The sequence below is a fragment of the Stegostoma tigrinum genome, chromosome 20 (assembly GCF_030684315.1).
Source record: "Stegostoma tigrinum isolate sSteTig4 chromosome 20, sSteTig4.hap1, whole genome shotgun sequence".
Taxonomy (NCBI): Eukaryota; Metazoa; Chordata; class Chondrichthyes; order Orectolobiformes; family Stegostomatidae; genus Stegostoma; species Stegostoma tigrinum.
In genome coordinates, this window is record NC_081373.1 from 5,886,683 (window position 1) to 5,904,955 (window position 18,273).

An 18,273-nucleotide genomic window follows, 5' to 3' on the forward strand; every position below is an offset into this window, starting at 1 on the left:
TAGGCATGTTTTCTCTAAAATTTAGAAGGTTGAGGGGTGATCTGATCAAAGCCTTTAAGATATTAACAGGAAAGGACAGGGTAGATAGAGATAAACTACTTCCACAGGTTGGGAATTCTAGAACTAAGGGCATAGTCTGAAAATTGGGGCCAGACTGTTCAGGAGAGCTGTTAGGAAGCACTTCTACACACTTTGCGTCCATGGCAGTGGATGCTGGAAGAATTGTTAAACTTAAATCCGAGATAGATAAATTATTGTTCAGCAAAAGTATTAGGGGATATGGGCTTAAGACAGCTATTTGGAATGAGGCCACAGATCAATATAATCTCATTGAATGGTGGAACAGGCACAAGGTACTGAATGGGCAACTCCTCTTCCAATGATACCGCCAAATCTTCTCCGTTCCTCTCGTACTTTTATTTCAAACAAATGTAATTTCATTCACGTGATGAAAGATATCCGACATTTTTCATAACAACCTGTGGAGCTGGATGAACACAGCAGGCCAAGCAGCATCAGAGGAACATTTTTTTTCTGAAGGGTTTAGACCCAAAACATCAGCTTTCCTGCTCCTCTGATGCCGCTTGGCCTGCTGTGTTCATCCAGCTCTGCACCTTGTTATCTCACATTCTCCATCATCGGCAGCTCCTACTATCTGTGATATTTTTTATATCATTTTAGAGTTTTAAATACTGGAACATGGTGGTTACTTTTGTCAAGGGTTAAAAAGAAAGGTCAGACAATTTTTCCAAGCTGCGTCAGAGGTTGGATTAGATTAGATTGGATTAGATTCCCTGCAGTGTGGAAACAGGCCCTTCGGCCCAACAAGTCCACACCACCCCAGAGTGTTAATGGAAAATTGCTTTTACTGTGTGTTGGTTATGACAGATGGATTTTTTTTAAGTTCGTTCTTGGTTCAGGGATTCATCTTAATCCAGAAAAACCAGAGACTTAAAGCTTTCAGAAAGTCCAGAGGAAACCTTACTGGGGTCAAAAGCAAGTATAGTTTCTCTTCTTGAAGGACAAAGGGAGAAAAGGACAGTTCAGGGAAAGCACAGTCAACTCAGTGTAAACGAATAGTTTGTGATACTTCAAAACCAGGCATGCTTGGTTAGAAATCTACATCTAATTAAATGCTGAGAAAGTCTAAGCATGCTTCTTTATGAATATTCATGTATGAAGACTTCACAGTTCACAGTAAGGGAACTAGAAGGAATCAGTCAAGTCAGACATACAGGTAGACAAACAGGAGGCTGGAAGAACACAGCAAGCCAGGCAGCTTGTGGGAGAAAGGAGCAGTCAATATTTTGGGTATTACCCTTCTAGAACCCTCTTGTTTGACTACTTGGATTCCAGCATCTGCAGTTTTTATTTTGACTCCCTAAGTCAGACTTACAGATTTGATATAAAGTGGCAGTTTCTCTGAAGTTGAATCTCTATAACAATAATGTTGGGAAACAGGATGAAACTATGCTATGGTGCAAATTTTAAGATCGTTCTAACTGTGTTCTATATCTTCATAACTGATTCTTTATTTGTTTTCATCATTTGTGTAATAAACTTCAGCTCTGCTGTTAAAGGTCAAAGAATCCCTGCTGTGTGGAAACAGGCCATTCAGCCCAACAAGTCCACTCTGGCTCTCTGAACAGCATCCAACCCAGACCCACCCTCCCCTACCCTATCCCTGCAACCCTGCATTTCCTATGGCTAATTCACCTAATCTACACATCCTAGACACTGTAGGCAATTTATCATGCATCTTTGGATTGTGGGAGGACACCAGAATGCCCAGAGGAAACCCATGCAGAGGAAATGTGCAAACTCCACACAGTCACCCGAGGGTGGGATTGAGCCCAGGTCCCTGGCGCTGTGAGGCAGCAGTGCTGACCACTAAGCCACTGTGCCATCTTGCATCCGCAAATGACTTATTTCACTAACTGACTGCACATTAACTAAACTAAAAAAAGCATCCATTAAGCCATTTTTGGTATCTGAATTGTCCAGTATTGCAGTCAGTTGGGATCATGATATTCATGTCAATACATACAGTTCAAGATGTTAAAATGATGGAGCTAATAATCTCACTCTGGTGGATAGATTTTCTGAAGTGATGGGTGACCCAACAGACATGAGTATAAACTACACAGTAATTTTGTCAGATGCGAGGAAGCATTGATTTTTTCAGAGAGTCACTGGCCTGGGAAAGCTACTAAAATATGTGTGAGCGTGTGCTATGTATATGGGTTTCTGAAGTCAACTGCAACTAGAGGACACGTTGAACACAGAAAAAAGAAGACGATTTGATTTATTAGTGTCACACGTACAGTGAAAAGTATTCTTTTACAAGCTAACCAGACAAATCATAACTTTCATAAGTACACCAGGGTAACAGAACAGAATTCAGAATATAGTGTTACAGCTGCACAGAAAGTGCAGAGAAAGATCAAATCTAATATGTGAAAGGTCCATTCATAAAGCCCGATGAAATAGAATGGAAGAAGCTGTTCTTAAATCCGTTGGTACGTGTTTTCAAACTTTTCTATCTTGTGCCCAATGGAAGAGGGTGGAAGAGAGTAGAACCAGGGTGGGAGGGTTTTTTGATTTTGTTGGATGCTTTCCCAAGGCAGTGAAAAGTATAGATGGAGTCAGTGGAAGAAATGCTGGCTTTCATGATGAACTGGGCTGCATTCACAACTCTCTGGATTTTTTGCGGTCTTGGGCAGAGGAGTTGCCATACCAAGCTGTGATGCACCCAAATAGACTGCTTTCTATGGTGATTCTATAAAAATTGTCAAGTGATGTTGTAGAACATGCTGAATTTCCTTAGCCTTCTGAGGAAATACAGGCATTGCTGTGCTTTCTTGAGCGTGAGTTTTCTAGAGTTTACTTCATTTCCAGGGAAGCCAAAGACGAGCTCTGCATTTTTGTAACTCAAGTTTGGGATTTTTACCTATTTTTTTTTAATTAGATTTTTATCATTTTGAACCTTTCCATGGAGAATGCGTAATTAGGGAAGAGAGATCTTTTGATCGTGTACATGGAGTACACACCCCATCTGGATGAGTCAAGTTCAAAGCACTTGATGGGAACTTCTTGTCTTTTCATTTAAGGAGTGACTTTATGGAGGTTTATAAAATCCTGAGGAGTATGGATAAGGTGAACAGCAAAGGTCTGTTCCCTAGGATAGGGTGGGCGGGGGGGGGGATTCAAAACTAGACGGCATAATTTCAAGGTGAAAGGAGAAAAGATTTAAAAGGGACCTGAGGAGTAACGTTTTCACACAGAAGATGGGTCGTATATGGAATGAACTGCCAGAGGAAGTGGTAGATGCAGTTACAACTATAACATTTAAAAGGCATTTGGACAGGCTTATGAATAGGAGAGGTTTAGAGGATTATGGGCCAAGCACAGGCAAACTGAACTAGTTTAGTTTGGGAAACTTGGTCAGCATGGATGAGTTAGACCAAAGGGTCTGTTTCCATACCATGAAAAGATAGAGAACTATCGATATTGACTGGAAATATTAAAAATATTTTGCACACCAAGTAAGGAAATGCTGGTAAAGGCTGCTGCTGTTCCAGGCAGATTTAAGTCATAAGCTACAATAGTGGATCCGTGGGCAAGAGTGATTTGCTCATTAGCTTCAGGTTTCTAGTGGTGGATTTCATGTTTGTGACACATTTCAACAATGTGGAAAATACAAAGTGAGAGATATTGGCAAACTGGGAGAAATTAAGGAGCCAGAATTTGACAAAGCCTCAACCAACCAGGTCAGCTATTTGAAAAATCCAGTTCAAATAGACCTCAACCCCATGGAAATATTTGCAGAGGTTCATTTCCATCAATAACTATGCTTCTAAAGACAATGCCATAATAGAAACAAAGTACATGGATGAACAAAATGAGAAAATGATGTTCCCATTATCTCTGAGAAAATGATGTTCTTCCTTACTAATCACAAGCTTTCCTCTTTAGTTACCGCTTTGCCTGCTCATCATTATTTATTCACATAAAAACAATGCAATCCAAATTTAAGCTTTCTAGATATCTCCTTCTCCACTTTCTTTTAAATTCTTTCACAAGACATGGATATCACCAGGTAGGTCAGCATTTATTGCTCATTGCATTAAGCGCACCAGTTAAGTGTCAACCACATTGCCGTGGACTGGAGTTACATGTAGGCAAGACTGGATAAGGATGGCAGTTTTCCTTCCCAAAAGCACATTAGTGACACATCCTGACAATGACATAAGAGTCGTCTTTAGAAACTTAATTCCAGATTTATATTTTTTAAAAGTTTAAATTCTATCATTTGACCTGATGGGGTTCCCAGAACATTACCTAGGGCTCTGGATTATTTATCCAGATAATACCCACTACGTCATCACCTACTCTGAAATGAATGAATTACTTTGGAGTACGCAAGCAAATAGTCACATGGTTAAACATTGAACAATAGTGTACACTCAGTGGACTGGTTTGCAATGCAGAATGATGCCAACAGTGTGGGTTCAATTCCCACACCAGCTGAAGTTACCATGAAAGACACTCCTTCCGGCATGCTGAGATGTGGTAACCGTCAGGTTAAGCCATCAGCAATCATCCTTCTCTAATGAGAGCAGCCCTGTGATCTGGTAGGGCGATGGTAACATTAGCGTACATTAGGTGGAACCAGCAGGAATAATGATGATAAATTCGTAATTTAAATTCCACATGCTTTGAGTACTCGGTTAGCCCACTGAGACATCACCTTTGAAACATAATGTAACTGAGCTGCTTATGGGTTTGTTTGTGCACCTGTCAATCCCTATCCAAATTTGGAGACGTGTTTACTGGGAAACACTGGAGACCATTTCACAAGCAAATCAGTGCAGTCCAAACAAATAGAAGTGTCACAAACCTCACCTGCTTTAGGGAATCTATAGTTGACTGGTCATCTTGCGAGAGCTTCAGGGCAGTTGTCACCTTTGTTGAATTTGCAACAATCTCGGCATTGAGGTCCTTGCATTTTGCCATCAGGCGTATCTCATTTTCATGGGATTTTTTGAGGGCGCGATGCAGCTTTTCATACTCAATGCGAAACTTGTCAAGTCCCTTTTCTCCCATAAGTTCAGAAAGAACTTCTTCAAAGTCCCGTTCAAGTGCCTCAAAGGCATGTTCCTCCATGATGCCTTTATCTGGCTTATCCTGCAAAAGATAATGAGGTGAAAAGAGGAGGGTTAAATTAATCACAGGTACACACGTGCATTAAAAAGGGTCGAGAAGTGATCTGCCATTTTAACCACTTATCCAGTCAGCAGCAAATGTAAGTGTCTCTTGGAATGCATTTATAATCTCTGTTTCAAAAGTTTGCTTCAGAAATTGAATACTCACAGGAAAATCGTTCCATTGTACAATATATTAATAACCTCTAGATCAACATTACAAATAAGCCAACTTATTAACGCCATCAAAAAATATTGCTTTGTTTTACTTTTGATTGCAGGTATTGAGTAAACAAATTTTAAAATATATGCTCATCTCCCTTTTCCTAATTCACTTTTCTTTGGCACTAGTAAATGAAGGATTAATGGCATGGACTGTTCTCACACCGTCACTTATGCCAACAACAACTTACATTGATATATCATCATCATCAATGATGTAAAAAAGTCAAAAACACACTCAGAAGCATTGTTGTGTCATCTACAGCCATGGGTGAGGTTCCAGAAGACTGAACAGTGACTGATGTTGTGCCCTTATTTAAGAAAGGCTGCAAGGAGAAGCCTGGAAACTATTGACCAGTGAGTCGATAGTAGGTTGTTGGAGGGGATTCTGAAAGAAAGGATTTACATGCATTTGGAGAGGCAAGGGCTAATTTGGGATTGTCAGTATGGTTTTGTGTGTGGGAAATCATGTCTCACAAACTTGATTGAGTTTCTTGAGGATGTAACTAAGAAGATAGATGAAGACAAAGCGGTAGACATTGTCTACATCAACATTAGTAAAGACTTTGACAAGGTTCTGCATGGTGGACTGGTTAGTAAAGTTAGATCACATAGGATTCAGAAAGGGCTTGCCAATTGGATACAAAATTGGCTTAACAGTAGGAGACAGAGGGCGATGATGGAGGGTTGTTTTTCAAACTGAAGGAAACTGATCAGGGTGTTCTGCACGAATAAGTGCTATGTCCACTGTTTGTCATTTATTCAAAAGGATTTGGATGAGAAAAGAGGAAGCATGGTTTGTAAGTTCATGGATGACACGAAAATTGGTGATATAGTGGACAGTGAAGAAGATTGTCTAAGATTACAAAGGGGTCTTGATCAATTGGGCCAATTGGCCATGGAGTGGCAGATGGAGTTTAATATGGATAAACAAAAGGTGTTGCACTTTGGTAAGATGAACAAGAAAGGGACATGAGATCATGGGAACTGCAGATGCTGGAGAATCCAAGATAATGAAGAACTGATGAAGGCTCTAGGCCCGAAAAGTCAGCTTTTGCGCTCCTGAGATGCTGCTTGGCCTGCTGTGTTCATCCAGTTTCACACTTTATTATCAAGAAAAGGACATACACAGTCAATGATAGTGGCACAGGACTGTTGTTGAACAGAGTGACCTAGGAGCTTGGATACATAGTTCACTGGAAGTTGTGTCCAACTTGCTTCCAAGCGGAGTGGAATCACATCGCTTCATTGGAGGCTTCACTAATGATGTCACCTAGCATGGTGATGAAACGTCTGAGCGAGAACAAGCCAGCTCGGCGAGCAAGTCAACAATCTCACCCACAACCTGAGCTACAGATCTTTGCAAAAACCTTAATGAACTAATTTACTTTGGGAAACTTGGTCAGCATGGACAAGTTGGACTAAAGGGTCTGTTTCCATGCTGTATGGCTCTATGAATCTATAAATACAATTTGACACAAACACACAAAAGAGGATCTTAGATGTAAAATCAGAAAATGCTGGAAATATTGGGCAGCACTTCCAGAGGAAGAGGAAAATAGGGAGAAATCTTCTGACAGCCTGACCAGTGTGGGCTATGGCAAGACTGGGGACCGAATCAGGCAAGAAGTGAAACATGACCCATTCCAACATCAGGAGCACCTCATTGTATCTTTTATGCATTTACTGAGTTGTGAGGCAAGTTTCAATTGAGACAGCAGCAAGTTGCCAGTTTATAGAATAACTGCCTGTTAAACACACAACTCACAACTGACCTCATGAATATTCAGCTTTGCAACTTACCAAATGCACCGAACAAGTTAAAAGTCAAGTGTCAGTGTGGGTACGTGGAGAGTTCAGCTCACCATTCTCACCAAAGGACTTCCACAAGATTCAAAGTCTCTTTCTGTTTCTGCAATTTCTGTTATTGCTTCAGATCTCCAGCATCTGCAGTTCTTTGCTTTATCTCTGGGCCCTATGTTTACTTTGTTCGTGCTCATTCACTTTGAGCCTGCAGTAGCTCACAGCATCCCTGCCTTGTTTTACCCTCTCAGCCAGAGATACCAGGCTCCTGTTACTTCTGTCTTGCTTTGCCATGTAGCACAGACACAAAGCCAGGAAGCTTGGTGTGGGTGTCAGTTAAGGGAGATAAATCTTGCTCAGCAGGACAGTAAGTCAAGGGCAGTATCTAATACCAGTCCAGCAACTTGGGCATGGTCAGGCAGGTATTTAGCACATTCAGAATCAGGACGTTCTCCACCTAAGGGGTAAAGAACTAAATGTCAGGCAGCCAGCCATCCATCTTGAGTCTTCTGCCCTACTGGGGGCTGTTTTCCTCCTGGAATAAGAGGAAGGCGGCTATTACAGGAGGTGAAAGTGGGTGGAAAAGTTTTTAGTTTTGGGGAAGCGTCCTGAGCTAGTGAGTGGATGGCATATAGAGCGTGCAGGGTTAGAGGTGTCAGGTGTTGGAGTGGATGACAGTGACTGAGGGAAGATTTTGGAAGCAATAAAGTGAGTGGAAGTGCATGAGCCTTGATGGGAGGTGGGTGCAATAGCAGAGATAGAGTGAGTGTGAGTTATCAAAGGGAAGATGTTGGTATTTATGCTGATGGAGTGGAGAAGATCATTGATCTTTTTCATACAGTGTTGTGTTTTCCTCCTCAGACAGCTGTAACTGCACTGCCATGAGTGAAATTCTCAGACCAGGCTGACATGGTTTGGTGTCGTGGTCTTCATGTCTGGTCCTGAGGGATGAGGACATCCTGGTTTTACACCAGCCCATTCAGCATGTTCTCCCAGTCTCTGTCTGTGAAGCAGACACCAATTTCCCTCTGTCTGCCACATCCAGGGCAAATGTCAGGAGCCGTGCAGGGCAGCTCCAAACTGACAGCATTCGTCCACATGTACAATGGACTTTTAAAGATGGCACAGGGATAAGGATATTGGTCTTTCAGTAGATACTTTCTGAGTGGGTTAAAGTGGTTCCAGGAACAGCACATGGTAAGACAAGGACAGAATAGGATAGGAAGAATGCAATGAGAGTGAAATAGGTCATTGGTAAGGTGAGTCTGGTAAGACACAGCAAGAAATCTGGTTGATAGGAAAGATGAACTTAGTACATAGAACATAGAACATTACAGCACAGTACAGGCCCTTCAGCCCTCGATGTTGTGCCGACCTGTCATACCGATCTGAAGCCCATCTAATTTACACTATTCCATGTACGTCCATATGCTTGTCCAATGACGACTTAAATGTACCTAAAGTTGGCGAATCTACTACTGTTGCAGGCAAAGCGTTCCATTCCCTTACTACTCTCTGAGTAAAGAAACTACCTCTGACATCTGTCCTATAACTTTCACCCTTCAATTTAGATCTACACCCACTCGTGCTCACCGTCACCATGCTGTGACCAGAACTGTATGCAATGCTCCAAGTGCGGCCGCACCAGAGTTTTGTACAGCTGCAGCATGACCTCTTGGTTCCGGAACTCGATCCCTCTATTATTGAAAGCTAAAACACTGTATGTCTTCTTAACAGCCCTGTCAACCTGGGTGGCAACTTTCAAGGATCTGTGTACATGGACACCAAGATCTCTCTGCTCATCTACACTACCAAGAATCTTACCATTAGCCCAGCACTTTGCATTCCGGTTACTCCTACCAAAGTGCATCACCTCACACTTGTCCGCATTAAACTCCATTTGCCAACTCTCAGCCCAGCTCTGCAGCTTATCTATGTCTCTCTGCAACCTACAACATCGTTCGTCACTATTCACAACTCCACCGACCTTAGTGTCGTCTGCAAATTTACTAACCCATCCTTCTACGCCCTCATCCGGGTCATTTATAAAAATGACAAACAGCAGTGGACCCAACACCGACCCTTGCGGTACACCACTAGTAACTGGTCTCCAGGATGAACATTTCTCATCAACCACCACCCTCTGTCTTCTTTCAGCAAGCCAATTTCCAATCCAAACTGCTATATCTCCCACAATCCTATAATAGATTATATGAAAGAGGCCTGAATTGTGGAAGGACAGAGATCTTGAAGAGTTGTAAGGCTGGTGGCAAGATCAAAAAAGGCTTTAAAAGCAAGAACGGAAGTTTTAAAATTGAGAACTTACTGGTCTGGGAACCAATGTAGGTTAATGGGCACTGGGGTGATAGGTGAATGGGACTTGGCAGAAGTTAGGCTATGAGAAGAGAACTTTAGATGTATTTACACTGGGGGAGAATGGGACCCTCTCCAGGACAGCATTGGAATGGTCAAATTTACAAGCAACAAAGAACAACCATGTCATCATGAGGGTTTAAGCAAAATATGTTCCAAAAAAAGTGTTGAAGATTGACAGCCCTTTTTAACCAACTGGGTGGACAAGCTTGGTGAGTACTGTCTTTCATTCCTGCTTGATGCAACTCAATAGCTCAAAATAGAAAGTTAGCAGAATGTGATTTAAAATTATCCATAACAGTAATTGTTCTAACATTTTATCACCACATAGCGAAAACTTCATGGTTAACAAGTGGTTGAAATTAGTGGCAATGCAATTCATACTCACAGAACATGGCAGGATTTTGGTGTTTATTATATTGTAATATTGTATTTTCACAAAGCACAGATTCGATGTGAAAATATTTGAAGACTTTTTGTAACAAAATTAGCCTTGGTAACAATAAAAATAAATCAATTTATATATAATTTTGAAAAAACTAGGAGGTAGCATGTTCCCTATTTATTGGAAGAGGACAATAATTGTCTTAAAACTGATTTACAGAAATGCTTAAAAGGAATATAATGATCACTTTTTATGAAGGCATATATCCCCCAGGGGAATGTTTGGTTTTCTGACTTTTCCCCTCTTTCAGCTGAAGGGTTTATTCCAGTTTATTGTTCCATCCTGCACTTTGGCCAAGTTGTCACTCATCTTCCACAAGGCATACAACCTGTTTTATCAGGGTAATTAACTATGGCCATCACAACTGGCCAACAAGTACCAAGTTTTTGATTTGATGTTCGCAATGCTGGGTTTGCTCAACTTTGATGTTATTGCACTGCTCCTGACAGGCTTTTCATGTAAATTGATAACTCATTGGAAATACAGCTGATTTAGTGGTAGTGCATAAAGGTTAAGCTATGTCTCTGTAAAACAGAGCGCACAGAAGTCTTTCAGTTCCCTTTGGAAGGTGAGTCTAATTTCAAGCTTTAAGAGGTGACCTGATTGAGGTGTTCAATTTCGACAGGGTAAAGAAAGATATTCTGTTTCCACTAGTTGGTATGTCAATAACGAGAGTCATAATTTCAAGATTGTCAGCACAAGAACTAGAAGTGAAATGAGAAGGAACTTATGTACTCAGAGAGTTGTTAGGATTTGGTATGCACTGCCTGGGAGAGTTGTGGAGATAGTTTCCATAAGAGGTTACAAAAGTGAGCTGAAATGTACATATTTGAAAGTGATAAATTTAGTGGGTATTGGAAGTAGGCTGGAATATGGAACTAGTTGGGTAGCTCCTTTTCAGAGCGGGTACATTCACAATGACTTCCTTCCATACTGTAAAATCCTGTGATTCTTAAATCCTATTTGTATAAGGAACACAAAACAATTAACCAGCAGGTATGGTGAGCAGTTACGCGGACAAATGCCATGTTGGGCTCTATGACAATTCTTTCTCTATCCAATTGGGGTGGCACGGCGGCTCAGTGGTTAGTACTGCAGCCTCACAGCGCCAGGGACCTGGGTTCAACTCCAGCCTTGGGTGACTGTCTGTGTGGAGTTTGCACATTCTCCCCGTGTCTGCGTGGGTTTCCTTCGGGTGCTCCAGTTTCCTCCCACTGCCCAAAGATGAGCAGGCATGGTGGATTGGCCATGCTAAAAGTGACTAGAAAAGTTGATGAGGGTCGAGCTGTGGATGTGGTGTATATGGACTTCAGTAAGGCATTTGATAAGGTTCCCCATGGTAGGCTCATTCAGAAGGTCAGGAGGAATGGGATACAGGGGAACTTAGCTGCTTGGATACAGAATTGGCTGGCCAACAGAAGACAGCGAGTGGTAGTAGAAGGAAAATATTCTGCCTGGAAGTCAGTGGTGAGTGGAGTTCCACAGGGCTCTGTCCTTGGGCCTCTACTGTTTGTAATTTTTATTAATGACTTGGACGAGGGAATTGAAGGATGGGTCAGCAAGTTTGCAGACGACACAAAGGTCGGAGGTGTCGTTGACAGTGTAGAGGGCTGTTGTAGGCTGCAGCGGGACATTGACAGGATGCAGAGATGGGCTGAGAGGTGGCAGATGGAGTTCAACCTGGATAAATGCGAGGTGATGCATTTTGGAAGGTCGAATTTGAAAGCTGAGTACAGGATTAAGGATAGGATTCTTGGCAGCGTGGAGGAACAGAGGGATCTTGGTGTGCAGATACATAGATCCCTTAAAATGGCCACCCAAGTGGACAGGGTTGTTAAGAAAGCATATGGTGTTTTGGCTTTCATTAACAGGGGGATTGAGTTTAAGAGTCGTGAGATCTTGTTGCAGCTCTATAAAACTTTGGTTAGACCGCACTTGGAATACTGCGTCCAGTTCTGGGCGCCCTATTATAGGAAGGATGTGGATGCTTTGGAGAGGGTTCAGAGGAGGTTTACCAGGATGCTGCCGGGACTGGAGGGCTTATCTTATGAAGAGAGGTTGACTGAGCTCGGTCTCTTTTCATTGGAGAAAAGGAGGAGGAGAGGGGACCTAATTGAGGTATACAAGATAATGAGAGGCATAGATAGAGTTGATAGCCAGAGACTATTTCCCAGGGCAGAAATGGCTAGCACGAGGGGTCATAGTTTTAAGCTGGTTGGTGGAAAGTATAGAGGGGATGTCAGAGGCAGGTTCTTTACGCAGAGAGTTGTGAGAGCATGGAATGCGTTGCCAGCAGCAGTTGTGGAAGCAAGGTCATTGGGGTCATTTAAGAGACTGCTGGACATGTATATGGTCACAGAAATTTGAGGGTGCATACATGAGGATCAATGGTCGGCACAACATTGTGGGCTGAAGGGCCTGTTCTGTGCTGTACTGTTCTATGTTCTATGTTCTATAATACAGGTGATTTGCTGGCAGAAAAAAAAACAATTTTGCAATATAAAAAAGAAAATGAACATGCAGGCACTGATAATCCAACACTGTAACAGCAGTTGTAAATAGTGTGGAACTGCAGAAACACAGTGAGCCAGGCAGCATCAGAGGAGCAGGATGCTGCCTGGCCTGCTGTGTTCCTCCAGCTCCACACTGTGTTATCTACGACTCCAGCATCGGCAGTTCTCACTATCTCCAACAGCAGTTGTTGCATACCCAAGTTCTGCTGAGAATGGTAGCGCTTTCTTCCCTGCTCTCAATGACACAATACCCACAGTGGACAATGCATTTATCAACTCAATGTTCAAGGGAGCTTGTTCACTAGATATTGCAAATAAATTGTAAGTGGCTCATTCATAAACCAGTATTTGGAAAACTTGATTTTACTTCAAGATTTAGAAAAACTACGTGGCATCACAATAGGATCACATGCAAGTGCCGTTGTGATGCACAAGAACACCATTTATGTCATTGTGACGTTCTTCGCAGTCTAGGTGGGATGCCCTGAAAGTCGGTGTGGATTTGTTGGGATTCTATGATTCTATAAAATGAAGAGTAATATTGAAATAACTTATTTTACAACTGTTAAGCATGTAACCCAATGAGCCCAATCATTCTACAGATAAACTGGACAAATACCAGCTACAAGTGGGGAAAAAAACAGTGAAGTTGGTAAAACAATTATTCCTTCACCAGACTCAAACACAGTTAGAATATTACGCCAAAGAAGATTGGAATGAAACAATAGGTGCAGATCATTTAACCTCTCCAGCCTCTTCCAGCATACAATTATGTTGCTAATTGTCACTTTCAACACAATTGTCAACTTAGTGTAAACTTCTGCTTTTGTTCAGACTATTAACAGAAACTTGGGGGTTCTTACAATGTAGAGGTAGTACACTTGCCTCTGAACTAGGTGGCCTAGGTTCAAGTCACACCTTCTCCAGAGATGTGGAATAACATCTCTCTGAACAGGGTGATTCAAAAACATCGATCAAAAGAACCTTAATCTCCTGCTGAAGTGGTAACTCCCCTATGTCATGTCAGAAAGCTGAGCACTAGCATCCTGTTTCCAACCAGATCAAACTTTAGCATTCACCCCTTGATAGCCCAGAAAAAAAAAACAGACTGGAGACTGTAGTTCTCTGAGTGATAATGGGAACTGCAGATGCTGTAGAATCCAAGATAACAAAGTGTGGAGCTGGATGAACACAGCAGGCCAAGCAGCATCTTAGGAGCACAAAAGCTGACGTTTCGGGCCTAGACCCTTCATCAGAGAGCAGTCTCTCTGATGAAGGGTCTAGGCCCGAAACGTCAGCTTTTGTGCTCCTGAGATGCTGCTTGGCCTGCTGTGTTCATCCAGCTCCACACTTTGTTACTGTAGTTCTCTGAGACTGGTTAGAGACCAATCATAGAGTCATACAGAATTACAGCACGGAAACAGATCCTTCAGTCCAACTTGTCTCTGCTGGCCAGATATCCTAAATTAATCTAGTCCCATTTGCCAGCTTTTGGCCCATATTCCTCTGAGCTCTTCTTATTCATGTACTCATCCAGATGCCTCTTAAAATGTTGTAATTGTATCAACCTCTACCATAACCTCTGGCAGCTCATTCTATACATGAACCATCCTCTGTGTGAAAAAGTTGCTCCTTAGTTTCTTTTTAAATCTTGCCCCTCTCACCTTATACTTACGCCCTCTAGTTTTGAAACCCACCCTGAGCAAAAGACTTTGGGTATTCACACTATCAATGCTCTTCATGATTTTATAAACATTTATAAGGTTACCTCTCAGCCTCCAATGCTCCAGAGGAAATAGCCCCAGCCTATTCAGCTTCTCCTTCTAACCCAAACCCTCCAACACCAGCAACATCCTTGTAAATCTTTTCAGAACCCTTTCAAGTTTAACAACATTCTTCCTAGAGCAGGGAGACCAGAATTCAACAGTGTGTTCCAAAGGAGGCCTAATCAATATCCTGTACAGACACAACAAGACATCTCAACTCCAATACTCAATGCACTGACCAATAACAGCAAGTGTACCAAACTCCTTCTTCACTACACTGTCTACCGTGACTCCACCTTCAAGGAATGATGAACCTGCACCCCAAGGTCTGTTTAAGATAACAAAGTGTGGAGCTGTATGAACACAGCAGGCCAAGCAGCATCTCAGGAGCACAAAAGCTGACGTTTCAGGCCTAGACCCTTCATCAGAGATTAACCCCAAGGTCTTTTTGTTTGGCAACATTCTCCGGGACCTTACCCTTAAGTGTCTAGGTCCTGCTCTGATTTGCCTGAGACTGGTTAGCAAGGTTAGATCACACGGAATCCAGGGAGAATAGCTATTTGGATACAAACTGATTTAAAGGTAGGAGACAGAAGGAGGTTGTTTTTAGGACTGGAAACCTGTGACCAGTGGTGTGCTACAAGGAGCGCAAAGAACTAAATGTTAATGAGGATGAACATTGAGGAAGAGAAATAAGCAAAGATTTAATTTTAAACTGCATAAAGTAAGAGAAAAGGCAAAATCTAAAAAAAGTTAAAAACCATAAAAATTAAATTTTCAGGTGAACAAAATAGTAAAGATATTTTTTCATTCATAGGACAAGGCTGTTGGCATTTATGATCCATCCCTAATGCCAGAGGGCAGTAAAGAATCAACTACAATGTTGCAGGTCTGGAGTCACATGTAGGCCAGACCAGGTAAAGTTGAGTAAATTCAGGGGTGGCAATGGCCTCGTGGTATTATTACTGGACCGTTAATCCCAAGACCCAGATAATGTTCCGGGAACCCAGGTTCGTATCCTGCCATGGCAGATAGAGGAATTTGAATTCAATAACATATCTGGAATTAAGAACCTAATGAACATGAGCCTGTTGCTGTTTGTGGGAAAAACCCATTTTTCGTTCACTAATGTCCTGCAGGGAAGGCCATCCTTACCTGGTCTTGCCTACATATGACTAAGCAATGTGGTTGGCTCTGAACTCAGGGCAATTAGGGATGGGTAATAAATGCTGCCTGGTCAGCGACGCCCTCATTCCCTGAAAGAATAAAAGGATTTTTTTTTCCCTAAAGGACGTTAGTGAACCAGATAGGCTTTTCCCCAACAATGAATTCAAGGTCATCATTAGACTCTCAATTCCCAGACTTTTATTTAATCTACATTCCAAGACGATGACGGATTCAAACCCAGGTCCCCAGAACATTACCAAGGTCTCTAATTAACAGTCCAGCAATAACTCCACTAAGCGATTGCTTACCCATATCCAGCACTGCATAATCTCCAAACAAAACTGAAATGAGATGCACATCTTTTACTACACACAGAGAATTTATGTACAGAACAACAACATCTCTGCATTCATCAGGATATTGTTGGATTTTGACCTTCGAGAATCAACAACACAAAGATAAGGATTAGGATATTGGAGCTACATGTGAAAACTTACAGCTCATGTAATTCCAATTGTGGGAATTTAAAATTGGGAGGAACATGATATTGCAGCATCTGAGCAAGGTAAATTGAATAATTATAAAACACTACCAATGACCAAAGAGAAAACACTGAATCATTGGTGAGGCCTTTGAAAAGCTGTCAAACAAATTGTGAGAGATCAAATAATCAGTATGAGAATGATTAAAGTATTGCCACTTGATTCTAAGTGACACTGGTCAATTAGGCTGGTCAAATCAGACAATCTGCAGGAATGTGCTTGAGCTTTGTGCTGAATAACCAGTGCGTAGATAACTCCATAAAGATAAGTAGCCTTGATGATAAACACTTCAACCTCTGTAAATTTAGCTGTTGTCAACCTGATTCAGAAGTCTGAGTTGAGCAGAGTGTAGCTCTGCAAGTATGTGTACTCTTAACCTGTGCGCATTTCTGCCCAGATTCGATGGTTATGGAGAAAGTGTCTGAGCAAAATATAAAGAATAACATCAGGCAATTTTACAACACAACCCCAACTCAAAAACTGAACAGAGCAAAGAAAGACATGCATTGACATACATTCTTTCACAACCTTGGGAAGTCCCAAAATAATTATTGAATGTAGCAGCCAAGTTGTGCACTAACAAACACTCAAACAGCAAAGTGACAATCTCGATAGACCTTGTTTTTGTGACATTGATTGAGGGTTAAATATTGGGCAGGACAATTCCTCCTGCCACAAGATCTCTGGCATCCATTTGTTTAATATCTTAGTCAAAAGCCAACTTTTAACAGCATGGCGTTCCTGTGTGAGTGTAAGCCAAGAATTTAACTGACTGGGACTTTCAACCCATAAACTTCAGAGGCATGAGATAGTAGGAACTGCAGATGCTGGAGAATCTGAGATAACAAGGTGTGGAGCTGGATGAACACAGCAGGCCAAGCAGCATCAGAGGAGCAGGGAGGCTGATGTTTCGGGCCTAGACCCTTCTTCAGAAATGGGGGAGGGGAGGGGAAGGGGGTTCTGAAATAAATAGGGAGAGAGGAGGAGGCGGATCGAAGATGGATGGAGGAGAAGATAGGTGGAGAGGAGACAAACGGGTCAAAGAGGCTGGGATAGAGCCAACAAAGGCGAGTGTAGGTGGGGAGGTAGGGAGGAGATAGGTCAGTCCAGGGAGGGCAGACAGATCAAGGGGACAGGATGAGGTTAGTAGGTAGGAGATGGGGGTGGGGCTTGAGGTGGGAGGAGGGGATAGGTGGAAGGAAGGACAGGTTAGGGAGGCTGGCACAAGCTGGGCTGGTTTTGGGATGGGGGTAGGGGGAGAGGAGATTTTGAAGCTTGTGAAGTCCACATTGATACCATTGAGCTGCAAGGTTCCCAAGTGGAATATGTGGCTCTGTTCCTGCAACCTTCGGTTGGCATTATTGTGGGGCTGCAGGAAGCCCACGATGGACATGTCATCTGAGGAATGGGAGGAGGAGTTGAAATGGTTCGCGACTGGGAAGTGCAGTTGTTTATTGCAAACCAAGCGTAGGTGTTCTGCAAAGTGGTCCCCTAGCCTCTGCTTGGTTTCCCCAGTGTAGAGGAGGCCACAACAGGCACAGCGGATGCAGTATACCACATTGGCAAATGTGCAGGTGAACATCTACATGATGTGGAAAGTCTTCTAGGGGCTTGGGTTGAGGGTGTGGGTGGAGGTGTAGGGGCAAGTGTTGCACTTCTTGTGGTTGCAGGGAAAAATACTGGGTGTGGTGGAGGTGGAGGGGAGTGTTGAGCGGACAAGGGAGTCACAGAGAGAGTGATCCTTCATGAAAGCAGACAAGGGTGGGGAGGGAAAAATGTCTTTGGTGGTGGGGTTGGATTGCAGATGGCGGAAGTGTCGGAGGATGAAGCATTGGGTCTGGAGGTTGGTGGGGTGGTATGTGAGGACAAGGGGGATTGTGTTTTGGGTTTCTTTAGTATGGCGGGGAGAGGGTGTCAGGGATGAGTTGCAGGAAATGCGGGAGACACGGTCAAGGGCATTCTCGACCACTGAGGAGGGGAAGTTGTGGTCCTTGAAAAACAAGGACATCTGAGATATACGGGAGTGGAATGCCTCATCCTGGGAGCAGATGCAGCGGAGGCAAAGGAATTGGGAATAGGGGATGGCATTTTTGCAGGAAGGTGGATAAGAGGACATGTATTCTAGGTATTCAAGGATGAAGGGTCTAGGCCCGAAGCGGCAGCTTTTGTGCTCTTGAGATGCTGCTTGGCCTGCTGTGTTCATCCAGCTCCACACATTGTTATTTTGTATTCTAGGTA

General features: G+C 42.7%; 1 protein-coding gene across 1 annotated transcript in view; it reads right to left on the reverse strand.

The window, feature by feature from the left end:
- cfap58 (cilia and flagella associated protein 58) overlaps nucleotides 1–18,273 on the reverse strand; it is a 219,804-nt gene that overhangs the window by 196,989 nt on the left and 4,542 nt on the right. Inside the window, exon 2 of the mRNA XM_048551167.2 lies at nucleotides 4,906–5,187. Within this exon, the coding sequence (XP_048407124.1) occupies nucleotides 4,906–5,187 (282 nt within the window). The remainder of the gene's footprint in view (nucleotides 1–4,905; nucleotides 5,188–18,273) is intronic.